General features: G+C 39.0%; 1 protein-coding gene across 1 annotated transcript in view; it reads right to left on the bottom strand.

Moving 5' to 3' along the window:
• SCP2 (sterol carrier protein 2) overlaps positions 1–20,664 on the bottom strand; it is a 155,273-nt gene that overhangs the window by 17,098 nt on the left and 117,511 nt on the right. The window contains exons 13-14 of the mRNA XM_068539894.1: positions 16,245–16,347; positions 2,550–2,679 (exon numbers count right to left, since the gene is read on the bottom strand). Of these exons, the coding sequence (XP_068395995.1) occupies positions 2,550–2,679; positions 16,245–16,347 (233 nt within the window). The remainder of the gene's footprint in view (positions 1–2,549; positions 2,680–16,244; positions 16,348–20,664) is intronic.

The following is a 20,664-nucleotide window of genomic DNA, read 5'->3' as shown; positions in this document are numbered from 1 at the left end:
CTATTCCAGGATCTCTGCCAAACCCCTCTGTACCTCAAAATGCCCCGGAATATTTATCTACCCCCTCTTAGAGGAAGAAGTATCCATCCCTCCTTGCTAAGGCTAACCCTCCTTCCACCTGTGCTTCTGATGTCATTCTCTCCTCCAGGACCTTCTTCAGTAATGTAGCAATAATGAACTCTACCAACTTTGATAGATCTCCTTCTCCTTCACAGCTTCCAAGTACCATCAACTTCACCCCAAACCCCTAGCAACTACCATGTAACAACATTCTTTTTCTCACTGCCAACACTCGGCTGTCCTTTTTGTTTACTTAGATGGTGGTACCATCCATCCTCCTAATTGCTCTCTCTGCTTCTGATTTCTTCATCTCTAACTCATCAGGTCGAATACACCAGCTTCATCCTCTAAAACACAGCTCTGACTTTTACTTTTCTACTCAAAAAGATTTAAGGGGTTGATTATATATCAAATCATTTTCAAAGTTCATAGTATAGCCCTCTAAAAAGCTAGTTCCTATCCATCGCATCTCTTAATCGCACCAGGCTCTCTCCGAGAGAAACATAACATACAATATAGCTACCACTTACTGAGCATCATTGATTCATTCTGCTGTTCATTTTTTATTTATTTATTTTACTGAAGGCCTACCATGTATCAGGTACTATTCTAGGCACTGTGAATGCAGCAGTGAACCTAAGAGGCAAAAAGCTCTGCCTTCATGCAGCTTACAACTCCAGTGGGGGGGGATGGACAATAAGCAAAGAAATAAGATATGGTATATCAGATGGCGGTAAGCGCTATAAAGAAAAATAAGGCAGAAAAGGACAATAGGGAATGGTAAAGGGGGTGTGATTTAGAAGTGTGGTTGGGGAAAGGCTCACTGAGAAGGTGACATTTGGGCAAGAACCCAAAGGAAATGGGAGAACAAGCCATGAAGATATGTGAGGGATGACGATTCCAGGCAGTAGAAAGCCCCTGAACTGCAAACGCCCCACGTTCAAGCAATAGCAAGGAGGCCAGTGTGACTGGAGCCAAGTGAGGGAGAGTATAATAAGACAGAGAAGACTAGGGCCAGATCATGTGGTGTGATTGTGAGAACCCTGGTTTTTACCCTGTGAGCTCAAAGCCACTGGATGGTTTTGAGCCAAGAAGGGTCACATCTGACTTGAGTTTTAAAATGATCACTCCAGCTGGTGTGTGGAGAAATAGGGTGGAAGGTTAGAAACAGGGAGACCAGGCAAAAAATGATGGAGGACCAAGGTGGTAGTAGTATAGGATGGAATTTGCTGGCAGATTAGACTGTAGATTGTGAGAAAAAGAAGAGCCAAGGTAGATGCAAACTATTACATTTAGAATGGATAAACAACAGCTCCTACTGTATAGCACAGGGAACTATATCCAATCTCCTGGGATAAACCATAATGAAAAAGAATATTAAAAAAAGCATGTGTATATGTGTATAACTGAGTCACTTTGCTGTACAGCAGAGATTGGCACACCATTGTAAATCAACTATACTTCAATTAAAAAAAAAAAAGAGCCAAGCATGACTTCAAGGGTTTTAGACTGAGGAACTGGTAAGACAGAGGAGCAATTTAGCAAGATGCAGAAGACAGTTCGAGGAGAACATAACTAAAGGGGAGTGGGAGGAAGATCGGCAGTTCAGTTTCATACATGTTAGCTTTGAGCTACCTACAAAGGATCCAAGTAAACTTGTCAATTATGCAGCTGGATATACACCTTGGAGTTCAGTATCTGAGTTCACGCTGAAGATACCTGGGAGTCATCAGTGTAGAGACGGTTTTAAAAGCATGAAACTAGATGAGAGTCCCAGGGACTAAATGTAGATAGAACTGAGCCTTAGAGCACTGCAACATTTAGACTTTCAGAGATGCAGAAAAAAACAGGGAGAGAAGCCAAGAAGGAACAGCCAGTAGGTAAGAAGAAAGCCTGGAAGAATAATATAATTATGAGGGCTGGGAATTAACCACTAAATTTACCAACATGGTGGTTACTTGACCTTGACAAGAACAGTTTTGGGATAATAATGAGGACCAAAGCTGACTGGAACGGGTGAGAGAAAGACTGGGTGAGAGAAGTGGAGGTAGGGAGTACAGACAGGTCTTCTGAGGACACATAACCATACACTGAACCATGTGCTTCACAGGCTATTAGGAGATAATGCTCTTAATCCTCACGTGACGTTATGAAATAGGTACCATTTATTATTCCCATTTACAAATGAAAAAAACAAAGCTCAAAGAAGTGAAATAATTTGTTCAAGGCCAGAATCTGTGAGTGGCAGGACCAGGACTCCAAATCCAAGTCTGTCTAATTCCAAAGCCTACGGCTGGTGACAGTGATGGAGCCTCCCAGTCTTTGGGAGGAAGCAGCTGTGACCTGTTCCTGTTCCCAAGGATTCCCCAGTTCTTTAACAAGGTCCTGTAACTCTAAAGCCAGCCCTTTTGGAGAACACCAAAGCAGGCCCCCATTTTTCTTTGTGAACTTGTCAGTGCTCCTGTAAATGAAGTCATCACTGCACTGACCTGAGTTAGGGAGCACTGATCCTTTGCCATTCTTCACGTCCACCACCCAGGTGGCTTCTTTACCTCCAGGGCCATCCTTCACCTTGAAGGCAAAAATACCACCGATTTTCTTCACAAACTGCTCCCCTTCCTGGAAAGAAAAATAACACAGAGTTATATGAAGTTCATTCCTCTGGCTTTTCCCCAAATTAAATGTTTAAATAGATAAATGACGTGAGCAGCTGGGCCAGCAGACAGTCCCCAAAGCTCCCTTAGGATCTTTTACCCAGAAAAGTCTGAAAGGCAACCAGGCAACAACTCCGTCATCTGCCAAATCTTTTGTTGAAAATGGCTTTCTGGATACAACTGGTGGAAGGACAGGGAGAATGGGAGAGTGGGTGGCACAGCAGCATTTTCTACTGAAACAGCCTTCATTTGTCTCAATAATTTCTGAAAGATTCACTCTGGCCTCTCTAAATGTAAGAAGCCTAACTCCTCTTTTTCTTTGTAGGTAAATTCCTTCACATATATTTTTGGTGTTCCACAATCAGAATTTAAAGATAAGTGGTTCAACTCATTTCCTGGATTAGTATAAAGAATTATACAAGTAATATACCATCCACCACCTACTTTTGGATCTTGAGGAATGAAGCTAGAAAAATAACCTCAGATCCACATCTCCGTAGGTTGGTGTCCTTTCTCCCTCCCTCTCCCCTTCATTCCCACTCTGTTTCATCTTTCCTTACTGAAATATTGATTGACTGAAACAATGATTGGCACCAGACATTATTCCAGACGCTACGGAGTTAGAAGGGTAAATGATAATACACTATGATCACTATGAAAAAGGGGAACACAGGGGCATACAGGAGCACAGAGGACCCGCTAACCCGGCTGGCAGGGTGAATAACTCACACACCTTAAAAAAAAACCACACACAATAATTTTATTGCAATTATTTTTCTTTAGAGAAAAAAACATACTGTACTGTGGAAAAAATAGAAAATATTGAGAAGCAAAAAGAAAACAAATCATTCATAATTTCACCACTCACAGAAAATAACATTTTGATATAAATCTCCTCTATCTTTTTTCTCTGCATATATATTTTTTAAATGAGTGTATATACTGTTTTGTAATCCACTTTTTAGTTTAATATAGCTATCCTTATTACTGTGTCATTAAGTATTCGTTCATATAATTTTAAATGACCATACATAGTCTTTAATTGTAGACGTGTACTATACTTTATTTAACCAATACTCTGCTGCTTGATGTTTAAGGTTAGTCCTAACTTCTGGCTCTTACAACAATGCTGTACATAACGTTCTTATATGTAAGTATTTTTACATAACCTCATTTACTTAAGGTTAATCTCCAAGAATTAAATTTTACTAATTAATAACAATGAATTTGCAATCAGCATAGGTTTGAATTCCTGCTCTGCCACTACTTATATAACCCTGAGCAAGTTACTAAATCTCTCTGAATCTCAGTTTTCTTATCTGTGAAATGGAGATAATAATATAGCTACCCTCATAGAGTTGTATGGTATTTAAATACCCACAAAGCACAGAGTAACTGCTCAATAAACGCTGGCATTTTTTCCCATTATTTTACTCTATGATCTGTCTGCTATTCCTGTGCCAGTACTATAGCTTTATAAATGTACTTTACTCTTTGGTACAGTAAATACCATAATTCCTCTCTTAGAAAGATTCTTGACTATTCTTGGATTTGTTCTGGACATTTTTTCCTCTAGATGTACATTATAATCATTTAGTTAGTTCTTCCCCCGAAAATGGGGAAGAACTTCCCTCGTGGTGCAGTGGTTTAGAATCCACCTGCCAATGCAGGGGACACGGGTTCAATCCCTGGTCGGGGAAGATCCCACATGCCACGGAGCAACTAAGCCCGTGCACCACAACTACTGAGCCTGTGCTCTAGAGCCCGCGAGTCACAACTACTGAGCTGGCACTCCACAACTACTGAAGCCTGCACGCCCTAGAGCCCATGTGCCACAACTACTGAGCCTGCGTGCTGCAACTACTGAAGCCCGCGCGCCTAGAGCCCACACTCCACAACAAGAGAAGCCACCGCAATGAGAAGCCCACGCACAGCAACAAAGAGTAGCCCCCACTCGCCCACAACTAGAGAAAGCCCGCACGCAGCAACAAAGACCCAACGCAGCCAAAATAAATAAATAAACAAAAAAACAAATAAATAAATGGGGCTACATACAATATATGGATCTGTTTGGAGGAAAAGTAATATCTTTACAATATTAAGTCCTCCCATCCATGAATATGGTGTATCTTTAAGTTTTCCTTGATGTCCCTTGGCAATATTTTGTCATTTTCCCCCATATAGGCTTTTGTACATTTCTTGCCAAGTTTATTCTTAGTTTTTTTATATTTTACATTACTCTTGTTAATAATATATTTTTCATTATATTTCATGACTAGGTAATTGCAAATATATAGAAAATATATTCATCTTTACATATTTATTCTGGAATTGGCTACCTTTTGAGTTTTCTTAAAATTTCTAATAGAGTTTTTATTTACCACCTTTTTTTTTCAGCCTTACATCCCTGCAATAATTTATATCCAAGATTCTTCCTTTTGGTATCATCATATTTCTTCTTTTAACAAAGACTTTCGTGTTTACTATGTTCAGGCACTGTGCTAAATACCTGAAATACTCAAATAATTATTATCAGGTACTAACCTCTGTGTATGCAGAGAGTCTGGCCTAAGTTCTTTCTTTCTGTTGTGTTTTGTTTGTTTTATAACAAATTCATTGAGATATTTATATATCAAAAATTTATCCTTTTAAAGTATATAATCCAATGGTATTTTAGTATATTCAAAGTTGTGCAACCAACACCACTATCTAATGTTAGAACATTCTCATCACCCCAAAAAGGAAACCATACCCATTAGCAGTCACCCCCCACCCCCACCATTCTCCCCTCCTGCTAGCCCCTGGCAACTACTAACCTACTTTCTGTCTTGATGGATTTGCTTATTCTGGACATTTCACACAAATGGAATCATACAGTATATGGTCTTTTGTGACTGGCTTCATTCACTTAGTATAATGCTTTTAAGGTTTATCCACATTGAAGCACGTTACCAGTAATTAATTCCTTTTTATGGCCAAATAATATTCCATTGTATGGATGTAGCACATTTTGTTTAGCCATTCATCAGTTGATGGCTGTTTCCCCTTTTCAGCTATCAATGATACTGCTATGGACATTTGTGCACAAGTTTTTATGTGGACATAGGCTCTAATTCCTCTTATATTTAGAAGTAAAAATTTGGGTCATAAGGTAATGTTTAACCTTTTGAGGAACTATCAAGCTGTCTTCTAAAGTGGCTGCACCATGTTACACTCCTACCAGCAACAAATGAAGGTTCCAATTTCTCTACATCCTTACCAACACTTTTGTCTGTCTTCTTTATTTTAGTTATCCTAATGGGTGTGTCAATCTTTTTCTTGTACGTAGATAACACACCTGAACCTATCTAGAATGAACCATGGGTCTTAGGACTCCAAAGAAGCTATTCTAAAAATATTTAGTCTAGGCCTACTTATCTCAACAGACATGGAAGCAATTCTTACATGTGACTGTCCTGAAATCAACTACCAACATTTTCTAATTAAATCAAGAAATCAAAATGATTGTCAAATTTTTACAGCGAAGGAGAGAAATTCTCTTATTTTGGTTTCCCTTAAAACATCTCACTCAAATTAAGTTAACTTTCGGAAAAACTATTAACAACAACAATAATCTTTTGGGGGCTATAAAGTTTTCAAGTGCTTTTATATACATTATTTCTTTAATTTTCATAAAACCCTGTTAAGTAGTTGCACAGGTGTTAATATTAGCTCACTAAGCAGAAAAAATTGCTGAGGCTCTAAAAGGTTAAGAACCCTTTAGACTATTCTCTATCCTACTGCCAACTAATCCATCTAATATAACCCACCTAACGTTAACATAAATATCACTTTCAGGTTTGAATTTAAATGGCTCCCCACAGCCTACAGGATAAAGTCTGGCTTTATATATCATTCAAAATTCTTCATAATCTGAAGGATATTTTATATGTTCTTATCTTCAGCCCCTTTTTCATCCTCCCCAGGTTTTTTTGTTCTGACCGCTTTGAATGCCATGAACATACATGCCTCTATGCCCTTGCTCATGCCCTGTCCCAGTTCACTCACCTCCTCCTACTCTCCATTCCCACCTAACTTCATCAATTCAAGTCTCAGCTCACATGCTAACTCTTCTGGAAAGGCGTTTCTGCCTCTACTGGACACTCTGATAGCCCTTTGCACATACACCCACCTGCAAGTTTCTTGCTAAAGCAGTTTTTTTTATTTTCCGGGAAAATTTTTCCATGTCTATTTTCCCACTAAACTCAATGTTCCCTGAGGGGCAAGGACGTATGACAAGTAAGCAATACAACCAGAATTCAATCTCAGGTTGGTTTAACTTCAAATTCAATGCTCTTTCCATTTGCTCATACCATATGGCAAAGTAGGTTATATCAATACTTCCAAACTTTAGCCTATAAAAGTAGTTTCTGTCACCATAAATCAATTAAAAGAAAGTTCAAGTCTTTTCCACATTCCTTAAAATCCTTTATCCTTCAAGGTTCTGTGGAGATAATCTAGAAGAGTACGTAGTAATGCTGGTGTGCTGGGCCACCCAAGGAGCCAGGCTTCCTTTGGGGCCAACAGCCCATGACCAGCTACTTCCAGCTGCATCTATGCGTCATCTGCTTGCACAATGCCTCAGGAATAGTTATGGTAGACACCAACAAGTTAGAGCAGGAAATCACCAGCAAACGTTTAGGAATTCTACCTGAGTACCTGGAAATTCCTCCCACTTCCTTAAGACAGATGTAGATTAATTTTGCACTTGCTGTTACTTTTGACAACCAACTGATCCTCTTATAAAATCAAATCCTTTGGTCAATAAAACATTTTAAATTGAAGAAGGAGTGAGAGAGGGCAAGGAAATGGACGGGGAGAGAGTTAAAAGGGTAAAGAAAATACACATCTGTTGCAACACTAGAGATCACTAATACTAAGAAAGTTCTAAGTGCCTCCTTGCTTGAAGAAAAGTACCTCTTTCTGAGTAGGCAAAGGGTCAAGGAGTAGGTCCTGTTGTAAACTTAAGAGGAACAAAAAATTAAGACAGAATTCAAAGAAGGGCAATGGGGTATTGCTAACGAAAACAAAAGTGGAAATAAAATCTCTTGCCAGGCTTCCTTTGCAATGCAGAAAATGCATGAATTGACAAAAGATTCCAAGACTTTCACTTTCTAGTACTGCAAACATTTAGGAAACTGACAATCGTGGGAAGGAGGAAAGAAACAAGGGGACAAGGTCCATGCAAGTGAGGTCACAGAAGGAGAAGAAAAGAATTAAAATGGGAGCAAGAGGCATACATTTGCAAAGCTAAAAGAAAACTGTGAAATAAAAACAGCACTGTTTTGTTAATCCCAGTAATGAAATATGCAATGGTTGACATATAGCCATACCAGATACTCTCTAAACTATTTTTTTTTTGGACAGAATAAAGTTGAAAAAAAAAAAAAAAAAAAAGGGACAACCTGGCAGAAGCAACTATCCTATGGATTACTCTGCAGTCAAATACTGGTGGCATGAAAAAAATTAGTTTCAAGCTGAGCCCTTAGAGAGTCCAGCTTCACTTTAGTGGACACTTGTAATAAAAGAAATTTAAAAAACAATAATGAGATATATTTTCCTACTATTGGCAAAGATTTTTTTAAAACCAGCCAACAAAGCACTGGAGACAGTGTGAAGAAAAAACCGTCACTCTCATGAACTGTCATTAAGTTTGTAAATTAGTACCCTCTTTTTGGTGGATAGTTTGGCAACATGTATCAAAAAGCTAAACATAAATATCCAACAACCCAACAATTTCCCCTTCTAACTATCTGTGCTAAGGTAATCATGGCATTAAGTATTTAAAAATGAGGGCAAAAGGAAATTTATTATACCTTTTTTTTTTACTTGCAAGACTTAAATACAACGCAATGTTCATCACAGGAGGCTAGTTACATAGATTATGATACCTATATTCAAACGTGTACTATGGGGTCATTAAAACTGATGGTAAGGATTTATATTTATGGGCAGGGAACATACTATCAAGAGGAGAAAGCAGATTATAAAATAACAGGTAGGGACTTCCCTGACAGTCCAGTGGCTAAGACTCCACACTCCCAACACAGGGGGCCCACGTTCAATCCCTGGTCAGGGAACTAGATCACACATGCAGCAACTAAAGATCCCACATACCGCAACTAAGACCTGGAGCAGCCACATAAATAAATAAATGAATATTAAAAAAAAAAAAAAAACAGGTAGACTAATGAGGGTGTATCCCTCAAGATGGTGGCAAGATAGGTCTCCAAGCTACTGGGACACTGCCTGCCTGCTAGGAACTGTCAGCCCTGGCCCCCTCTACCTCGGAAGGTTGTTGATCATTATGAGAATTCTAGAAATGCAGGGTACTTTGTCAAGACACGTCAGTCACTTTAGCTGTTTTCCCATCCACAGCACAATCACCTTAAGGTGTTAAGAAATCCTTTGTGCTATAATAAGGGAGTTACAAGATATGCACAATGCTTGCCTTCACACTGTGGCTCTAACATGAGTGAAATGCACACCTTAAATGTTTTGAATCCTTTATTTCAGCCCACTGGTCACCTTAATAGAAGTGAAATTGGAATTATGTGACTGTGGCTGTAACTGTGCCTTGTTGGTCATAATTAAAATCAATTATGAAATTCCAAGATATCTTTAAGTTTGAAACAATGAAGTAAATACCGAATTTTGCCTGAAGAGCATAACTCTCTATTCTGGAGAGTTACTGTTAGATTGCTTTAGTATGATTATCATCTATCAAGAACTAATTACTGATCCACCAGAGGGCAGACAGCAGAAGCAAGAAGATCTATAATCCTGCAGCCTGTGGAACCAAAACCACATTCACAGACAGATAGACAAAATGAAAAGGCAGAGGACTATGGACCAGATAAAGGAACAAGATAAAACCCCAGAAAAACAACTAAATGAAGTGCAGATAGGCAACCTTCCAGAAAAAGAATTCAGAATAATCATAGTGAAGATGATCCAGGACCTCAGAAAAAGAATGGAGGCAAAGATCAAGAAAATGCAAGAAATGTTTAACAAAGACCTAGAAGAATTAAAGAACAAACAAACAAAGTTGAACAATACAATAACTAAAATGAAAAATACTAGAAGGAATCATTAGCAGAATACCTGAGGCAGAAGAATGGATAAGTGACCTGGAAGACAGAATGGTGGAATTCACTGCCGTGGAAACAGAATAAAGAAAAAAGAATGAAAAGAAATGAAGACAGCCTAAAAGACCTCTGGGACAACATTAAATGCACCAACATTCGCATTATAGAGGTCCCAGAAGGAGAAGAGAGAGAGAAAGGACTCGAGAAAATATCTGAAGAGATTATAGTAGAAAACTTCCCTAACATGGGAAAAAAATAGCCACCCAAGTCCAAGAAGCACAGAGAGTCCCAGGCAGGATAAACCCAAGGAGAAACACGCCAAGACATATACTAATCAAATAGACAAAAATTAGAGACAAAGAAAAATTATTAAAAGCAACAAGGGAAAAATGACAACATACAAGGGAACTCCCATAAGGTTAACAGCTGATTTCTCAGCAGAAACTCTACAAGCCAGAAGGAAGTGGCAAGATATATTTAAAGTGATGAAAGGGAAGAACCTACAACCAAGATTACTCTACCCACCAAGGATCTCATTCAGATTCGACAGAGAAATCAAAATCTTTACAGACAAGCAAAGAGAATTCAGCACCACCAAACCAGCTCTACAACAAATGTTAAAGGAACTTCTCTAAGTGGGAAACACAAGAGAAGAAAAGGACCTACAAAAACAAACCCAAAACAATTAGGAAAATGGTAATAGGAACATACATACTGGTAATTACCTTAAATGTGAATGGATTAAATGCTCCAACCAAAAGACACAGGCTCGCTGAATGGATACAAAAACAAGACCCATATATATGCTGTCTACAGGAGACCCACTTCAGACCTAGAGAAACATACAGACTGAAAGTGAAGGTATGGAAAAAGATATTCCATGCAAATGGAAATCAAAAGAAAGCTGGAGTAGCAATACTCGTATCAAATAAAATAGACTTTAAAATAAAGAAAGTTACAAGAGACAAGGAAGGACACTACATAATGATCAAGGGATCAATCCAACACTTATAAATATATATGCACCCAACACAGGAGCACCTCAACACATAAGGCAAATGCCAACAGCTATAAAAGAGGAAATTGACAGTAACACAATAATAGTGGGGGACTTTAACACTTCAGTTACACCAATGGACAGATCATCCAGACAGAAAATTAATAAGGAAACACAAGCTTTAAATGACACAATAGACCAGATAGATTTAATTGATACTTATAGGACATTCTATCAAAACACAGCAGTATACACTTTCTTCTCAAGTACACACGGAACATTCTCCAGGATACATCACATCTTGAGTCACAAATCAAGCCTTGGTAAATTTAAGAAAACTGAAATCATATCAAGCATCTTTTCCGACCACAATGCTATGAGGTTAGAAATAAACTACAGGGGGAAAAAATGTAAAAAACACAAACACATGGAGGCTAAACAATACATTACTAAATAACCAAGAGATCAATGAAGACATCAAAGAGGAAATCAAAAAATACCTAGAGACAAATAACAATGAAAACACGATGATCCAAAACCTATGGGATGCAGCAAAAGCAGTTCTAAGAGGGAAGTTTATAGCAAAACAATCCTACCTCAAGAAACAACAAAAATCTCGAAGAAACAATCTAACCTTACATCTAAAGGAACTAGAGAAAGAAGAACAAACAAAACCCAAACTTAGTAGAAGGAAAGAAATCATAAAGATCAGGGCAGAGATAAATGAAATCGAAACAAAGAAAACAACAGCAAAGATCAATAAAACTAAAAGCTGGTTCTTTGAGAAGATAAACAAAATTGATAAACCTTTAGCCAGACTCATCAAGAAAAAGAAGACGAGGACTCAAATCAATAAAATTAGAAATGAAAAAGGAGAAGTTACAATGGACACCACAGAAATACAAAGCATCATAAGAGACTACTACAAGCAACTCTATGCCAATAAAATGGACCACCTGGAAGGAATGAACAAATTCTTAGAAAGGTATAACCTTGCAAGACTGAACCAGGAAGAAATAGAAAATATGAACAGACCAATCACAAGTAATGAATTTGAAACTGTGGTTAAAAACCTTTCAAGAAACAAAAGTCCAGGACCAGATGGCTTCACAGGTGAATTCTATCAAACATGCAGAGAGGAGCTAACACCCATCCTTCTCAAACTCTTCCAAAAAATTGCAGAGGAAGAAACACTCCCAAACTCATTCTATGAGGCCACCATCACCCTTATACCAAACAAAACAAAGATACTATAAAAAACATTACAGACCAATACCACTTATGAATATAGATGCAAAAATCCTCAACAAAATACTAGCAAACAGAATCCAACAACACATTAAAAGGATCATACACCATGATCAAGTGGGGTTTATCCCAGGGATGCACAAGGATTCTTCAATATATGCAAATCAATCAGTGTGATACACCATATTAACAAATTGAAGAATAAAAACCATATGATTATCTCAGTAGATGCAGAAAAACCTTTTGACAAAATTCAACACCCATTTATGATAAAAACTCTCCAGAAAGTGGGCACAGAGGGAACCAACCTCAACATAATAAAGGCCATATACGACAAACCCACAGCAAACAACATTCTCAATGGTGAAAAACTGAAAGCATTTCCTCTAATATCAGGAACAAGACGAGGATGTCCACTCTCACTGCTATTATTCAACATAGTTTTGGAAGTCCTAGTCACAGCAATCAGAGAAGAAAAAGAAATAAAAGGTATAGAAATTGGAAAAGAAGAAGTAAAACTGTCCCTGTTTGCAGATGACATGATACTACACATAGATAATCCTAAAGATGCTACCAGAAAACTACTAGAACTAATCAATGAATTTGGTAAAGTTGCAGGATACAAAATTAATGCACAGAAATCTCTTGCATTCCTATACACTAACAACAAAAGATCAAAAGGAGAAATTAAGGAAACAATTCCATTCACCATAGCAACAAAAAGAATAAAATACCTAGGAATAAACCTCCCTAAGGAGGTAAAAGACCTGTACTCAGAAAACTATAAGCCTCTGATGAAAGAAATCAAAGATGACACAAACAGATGGAGAGATACATCATGTTCTTGGATTGGAAGAATCAATATTGTGAAAATGACTATACTCCCCAAAGCAATCTACAGATTCAGTGCAATCCCTATCTAATTACCAAGGGCATTTTTTACAGAACTAGAACAAAAAGTCTTAAAATTTGTATGGAGACACAAAAGACACCGAACAGCCAAAGCAATCTTGAGGGAAAAAAACGGAGCTGGAGGAATCAGACTCCCTGATTTCAGACTATACTACAAAGCTACTGTAATCAAGACAATATGGTACTGGCACAAAAACAGAAATATAGATCAATGGAACAGGATAGAAAGCCCAAAGATAAATCTACACACCTATGGTCAACTAATCTATGACAAAGGAGGCAAGGATATACAATGGAGAAAAGACAGCCTCTTCAATAAGTGGTGCTGGGAAAACTGGACAGCTACATGTAAATGAATAAAATTAGAATACTCCCTAACACCATACACAAAAACAAACTCAAAATGGATTAAAGACCTAAATGTAAGACCGGACACTATAAAACTCTTAGAGGAAAACATAGGAAGAACACTCTTCGACATAAATCACAGGAAGATCTTTTTTGACCCACCTCTTAGAGTAATGGAAATAAAAAAATAAACAAATGGGACCTAATGAAATTTAAAAGCTTTTGCACAGCAAAGGAAACTATAAACAAGACAAAAAGAGAAACTCTCAGAATGGGAGAAAATATTTGCAAACGAATCAATGGACAAAGGATTAATCTCCAAAATATATAAACAGCTCATGCAGCTCAATGTTAAAAAAACAAACAACCCAATCCAGAAATGGGCAGAAGACCTAAATAGACATTTTTCCAAAGAAGGCATACAGATGTCCAAGAGGCACATGAAAAGATGCACAACATCACTAATTATTAGAGAAATGAAAATCAAAACTACAGTGAGGTATCACCTCACACCCGTCAGAGTGGGCATCATCAGAAAATCTACAACAACAAACGCTGGAGAGGGTATGGAGAAAAGGGAACCCTCTTGCACTGTTGGCGGCAATGTAAATTGACCTAGCCACTATGGAGAACAGTATGGAGGTTCCTTAAAAAACTAAAAATAGAACTACCATACGACCCAGCAATCCCACTACTGGGCATATACCCTGAGAAAACCATAACTCAAAAAGAGTCATGTACCACAATGTTCACTGCACCTCTATTTACAATAGACAGGACATGGAAGCAACGTAAGTGTCCATGGACAGATGAATGGATCAAGAAGATGTGGCACATATATACAATGGAATATTACTCAGCCATAAAAAGAAATGAAATTGAGTTATTTGTAGTGAGGTGGATGGACCTAGAGTCTGTCATACAGAGTGAAGTAAGTCAGAAAGAGAAAAACAAATACCGTATGCTGACACACATACATGGAACCTAAAACAAACAAAAAAAAGGTTCTGAAGAACCTAGGGGCAGGACAGGAATAAAGACGCAGATGTAGAGAATGGACTTGAGGACACAGGGTGGGGGAAGGGTAAGCTGGGACGGAGTGAGAGAGTGGCATGGACATATATACACTACCAAACGTAAAATAGATAGCTAGTGGGAAGCAGCCACATAGCACAGGGAGATCAGCTGGGTGCTTTGTGATCACCTAGAGGGATGGGATAGGGAGGGTTGGAGGGAGACGTAAGAGGGACGAGATATGGGGATATATGTATATGTATAGCTGATTCACTTTGTATTAAAGCAGAAACTAACACACCATTGTAAAGCAATTTTAGTCCAATAAAGATGTTAAAAGAAAAAAAAAAACTAAAAATAGAATTACCATATGACCCAGCAATCCCACTACTGGGCATATATCCAGAGAAAACCATAATTCAAAAAGACACATGCACCCCAATGTTCATTGCAGCACTATTTACAATAGCCAGGTCACGGAAGCAACCTAAATGCCCATCGACAGACAAATGGATAAAGAAGTTGTGGTACATATATACAATGGAATATTACTCAGCCATAAAAAGGAACGAAATTGGGTCATGTGTAGAGACGTGGATGGACCTAGAGACTGTCATACAGAGTGAAGTAAGTCAGAAAGGGAAAAACAAATATCGTACATTAACGCATATATGTGGATTCTAGAAAAATGGTACAGATGAACCAGTTTGCAAGGCAGAAACAGAGACACAGATGTAGAGAATAAACGTATGGACACCAAGGGGGGAAAGCGGGGACAGGGTGTGGTGGCGGTGGGATGAATTGGGAGATTGCAATTGACATCTATACACTAATATGCATAAAATGGATAACTAATAAGAACCTGCTGTATAAAAAAAAATTTTTTTTAAGAACTAAGTACTGTACATAAACATAGTTGCATATATAAATTTAAAAACTCAACATGTATTATATGATCCTAGTTATGTAAAACTGTATGTTGTTAATACACACAGAGAGATGTCTGAAAGAATGTCAACCACTGTGAACGGTTTAGTGAACTCTTAGTAATGGCATTTCAGGAGATTTTAAATTTTTCTTCTTTATATGTTTCTGTATAATCCTTTTAATTAGCTCATTTTTACAACAAGAAAAACAAATTTTAAAACTGTGAAAAACTCAAGCACAAAAGATTTCTTTTTAAAAGGAGTTTTGATATTAGGTACCTTTTTTTTTTTTTTAATGATTTATTGATTGACTGATTGATTGCTATGTTGGGTCTTCGTTTCTGTGCTAGGGCTTTCTCTAGTTGCGGCAAGCGGGGGCCACTCTTCATCGCGGTGCGCGGGCCTCTCACTGTCGTGGCCTCTCTTGTTGCGGAGCACAGGCTCCAGACGCGCAGGCTCAGCAGCTGTGGCTCACGGGCCTAATTGCTCTGCGGCATGTGGGATCTTCGCAGACCAGGGCTCGAACCCGTGTCCCTTGCATTAGCAGGCAGATTCTCAACCACTGCGCCACCAGGGAAGCCCAATATTAGGTACCTTTAAGGCTCCTTTAAATATTATTCTTTCGAATGGTTCTAAGTAAGATCTTTTTAATTCAGAAGGAAATTACACCAAAATAAATTAGAATCCCTTTACATAACTCAAATCTGGAGATTTATTCATCTCTGAAATGCACTCTTACCAGAATTACAAGGAAGCCATAGTAGACACTAAGAAGTATAAAATACACTCAATACTTGACAGTACGATATAAATTTTCAACTGGTACCACTCATGGCAACACCTGAAATCTACATCTGCTTCCTCTAGCCCCCGGGTCCTCCTGGTAGTATTGGGTTGACCAAAAAGTTCGTTCGGGTTTTTCCGTAAGAAATATCCCAATATTTTACATAAATCTTACCTCTTCAAGCTTCTTCTCAATCTCCTTAAAGACAAGATTTGCCTTAAATCCATCAACTGCAGAGCTGGTTGGAGCAGCCTCAATTTGATGAGTTCTAAAAGAACTGGGTAAAAGAATCGATTTCAGTCCATGGAGTCATATAGGTACTAGGTTTTTCAACATTTATACAGTAGTAATTTTCAAAAACCCTAACAGAGATGCTGTGCCTTCTACCCAAAGGAAACTGCTATTAAGCCAATAAAACAATTAAGCTTTTCTTCCCATTTTACAACAAATGTTGAGTGCTCACTAGGTGGTAGGCCTTGTCCTTGAAAATATATTAAACCAACGAACCTACCCTCATGAAGCTTCTATGCCACTGGGGGAGACAATGAACATGCAAAAAATAAAGAATATAGTTACTATGAAGAAAATAAGGCAGATAAAGGGGATATAAAGAAAAGTATATTTATGTGTGTTGGTCTATTTCATTTTTTATTTTTTAAAGATTTATTTTATTATTTATTTATTTATTTAATTTATTTTTGTCTGCGTCGGGTCTTCGTTGCAGCACGCAGGGTCTTCTTTGAGGCGTGCGGGCTCTTTCATTGCGGCGTGTGGGTTCTCTCTCTAGTTGTGGCACACAGGCTCTGTAGTTATGGCGTGTGGGTTCCAGAGCACGTGGGCTCTGCAGTTTGCGGCACGCGGGCTCTCTAGTTGAGGCACGCGAGCTCAGTAGTTGTGGCGCAGGCTTAGTTGCCCTGCAGGCATGTGGGATCTTAGTTCCCTGACCAGGGATCGAACTGGTGTCCCCTGCATTGTAAGGCGGATTCTTTACCTCTGGACCACCAGGGAAGTCCCTGGGTGGTCTATTTTAGACAGCCTAGTCAGATAGGCCTCTCTGAGGAGGTCATATTTAAATTAGGTCTTAAATTATGTAAATGAGCCAGCCATGTAAAGATTTAGGTGGAGAAGTCAGCTCTATACTTCCAGTATAAAGAACTAGATGTAGAAACTAGCTTCGCAGTTAAAGGAACTATAAGACGGCCAGTATGGCTGGAGTAGAGCAGAGGAGAAGGACCTAAGGTCACAGAAACATGCAGGGCAAGATAACAAGGGGCTTTATAGGTCACAGTTAAGAGTTTGGGTTTTATTTTAAGTACCTTGAGAACTGCAGGGTATAAGGTGGAGACTAGCACAATCCAATTTACATGTTTTAAAAAATAAATCTGGCTGCTAGCTGGAAAATGGACTATAAGAGGGCAAGTGAGCAGGCAGGGAGCCCAATTAAGAGGCTACTGCAGTAGTCCAGGCAAGAGACGATGGTGATTAAACGGTGTAATGAAGTGGGGAGTAAGCAGAGGTTGGACTCGAGATTTATTTTTTAGCTATGATACAAGATATGAATTTACCAACATCCATCTATTGGTTGCTTGATACTTGGGGAACAACCATAGATAAATGGCCTGATGTGGCAGAAAGAACATAGTCCCTATAGCTACAAAAGCCTGGGTTAGAATCTCAAGGCTTCCTCCACTCACTAGCTATGCGATTCTGAGCAAGCTTCTTCATCTCTGTGCAACCTCTGGTGGGGAGGCAGGGAAGAAGGTGGAGGGTTCCAGTGACTTTGCAGAATTAAGTGGAATCCCGTGTGGAAGGTACCTAGCAGAGACCCTGGCCCATGGTAAAAAATGACAGCCACGACTATTACAGGCTGCAGAGCCTCAAGCGTTAGATGCTGAGAGAAACTGAAAGGTCTGAAGAAGATGAGGGCACCTTAGGATTTTAAGTAATTCCTCTGACATACCACAAGCATCCTGGCGGTGGCTGAGGCCAGGACTGGAACAACAAACATGGGAAGGATATACCTGAAGGAGTCAAGAGCGTAGCAGCTGCTCAGTAAGCAAAGCATTTCTTTCCTTCTTTCTCTACCTCCTCTCCTTCCTTCTCTCTTTCTCCCCACCCACCCCACCCATTTCTCCTTTCCCTTCCCTTCCCTTTCCTTCTTTCTATCATTTCATAAATATTTAATGACTGCTTGCTACAGGCCAAGCATTGTTCGAGGTACTGGGAGTACAATGGTGAACAAGTCAGACCCAGTCCCAGTCCTCACTGAGTCTACATTTTTCCAGGAAAAAAAGAAGTAAACAGACAAAATAATTACAAGTATTAGGAAGCCGACAAAAAGAGGAACCTACTTTAGGTTAAGGCAGTCAAGGAATGATGTCTCTGAGCATGTGAATTTAAGCTAAGACCCAATTAAAGGAAGAAAAGGAGCTAGACATTCAAAGAGGAAACTTGCAAAGATCCTGAGAGAGAAATAAAAGAGGACCAGTCACTAGAGTACAGTAAGTGGGGGGAGAATTGACACGAAATGAAATTGGAGAACTGGGCAGGGACCAGACCATCCAGGCCAAAGTAGGGAATTTGGGAAACCACTGAAATGATTAAACACGGAAGTGAAATAGTTTGATTTGTGATTATTCTTACAACTGTGCAGACAATGAATTGGTGGGGTTGGGATGCAAGAATTTAGGTGGGGAGAGGGTTATGAGGCTGCTGGAGTGGTTCAGATAGGAAGTGGAAGCAGTCTGCCAGTGGAGATGGAGGGAAGGAAGTGGATTCAAAACATATTTTAAACATAGAATCCATAAGCCTTGCTGCTGGGCACGAGAGAGATCCAAGGGGGAGGGGAAAGAGCAAGGATGATTTAGGTGTTTGGCCTGCATAACTGAAGGGATGATAGTGCCATTTATTGACAAAAGGAAGAATGCAGTGGGAGTAAAGGGGATCAAAGTCCCATCTCAGGCACAATCAGTATTCGACCTTTGTGAGACAAGAAGGCAGTTGGATATGAGAGTCTGGAACTCAGAAGCAGTCTAGGCTGGAGATAAAGTCGGATAATCATTAGCATAATGAAAGTATTTAAATCAATAGGAACAGACAAGCTCACCTTGAGGGAATTCTAGAGAAAGAAGTAAGCCTAGGACAATACCCTGTGGATCTTAATTATTTAGAAGTCTGGGAGGGAAGAGGAAACAGTAGCCAGTGATGCAAGAGAAAAACTAGAAGAACATAATGTCATAGAAGCCAAGAGGGGAGAAAGAATCTGGGAGGGAGGGAGGCAGGAGGGGAGGAAACTATGTCAAATGCTGCCAAAGGTCAAATACCCACTGGATTGGCAACATGAAGAGTTCAGGTGCCCTGGACAAAAGCAATATTAAGCAAGTGTTGGAAGGCAGAAGTCAGTAAAGGTTACAGTAAATTAAAGAGTGAATAGGAGAGGGAAATAGAAACAGTGTGTCTCTTTTGAGACATTACTTTCAGGGGAACAGTGAAATGGAGTGGTCTCTGGAGGGGAGGGTGGTATTAAGGAAAGTTTGTTTTTGTTTTAAGATTAACACATTAGAGCATGTTTGCCTGATGATGGTAATGAACCAGGGGGAAAGAGATAGGAGAGAAGTCTTGAGAAGGTGAAGGGGGATGAGATCTAGTGACCTATGAAGGAAGAGGAGGAGACTCAAGGGAAGAAGAGGATCAGATGGGTAAAATGCTAGACAGGTCTATAAGTCTTGGGATGGAAGATGAGGGAGTTTGGGTCTAATGGCTTCTGTTCTTTCAACAACATACAAGGCAAAGTAATCAGCTGAAAATGAGGGTGAAAGGAGGGTATGGAAAGTCTAAGAGGTTGAAAAGTGAACCTACTGGAGAAATCATATTAATATCACAACAAGGAATGGAAGTAAGCTGCCACCATGCTGAAATACATGCAATTCTCAGAGCATGGCATGCTACTTCATACTTCCATGCCTTTGCCCTTGCTGCTCCCTGTGTCTGGAACACCTCTGTCTTAGCAAATTCCATTTTACCCTTCAAGATCCAGGCCAGGAAACTCCCTTTCTGTGAAACCCTACTAAATGTCAGCTTCTCAAGAGCAGATACCACAGCTTTTTTTAAAAAAATAATCTTTATTTATATCCCCAGTTCCTGGCACACAATAGGTATTCAGTAAATAGTGACTGAATAGAACTGAATTACACTGAATTCTCTCTTTGCTAAATTCTAATTTTTTCCTGTTCCATTTAGAGCAGAATTATCTATGGTACACCATTTTCTCAGTCAAAAGTCTGAATGAGTGACCTAAAATCAAGTGGCTACAACTAGTCCTCCACAAGCCAGTTTCATTTCATTAATAGTCCAACTTTTCAGCCTTTAATCATAAACATCACTGTGCCCTCTCCAAGCTTGCCACTTCCTAACTGTATGTGATAAAATAATAACTGACACTTTTCAGCGTACGTACAAAGCATCTTGATACTTTATGGGGCAGAGTTCAGACAAGTTCTGACAGGTCACAGATATTTATTTTGCTTCTGTTGAAAATTTCACTCAGTTAATGATTAACCAACTTTTCATCTAGATTAGGGAAAAATAATTAATA

The sequence above is a fragment of the Eschrichtius robustus genome, chromosome 3, assembly GCF_028021215.1.
Source record: "Eschrichtius robustus isolate mEscRob2 chromosome 3, mEscRob2.pri, whole genome shotgun sequence".
NCBI classification, from domain to species: Eukaryota; Metazoa; Chordata; class Mammalia; order Artiodactyla; family Eschrichtiidae; genus Eschrichtius; species Eschrichtius robustus.
Note: the sequence above shows the minus strand (reverse complement) of the source record. Positions and strands in the feature narration are given on the sequence as shown.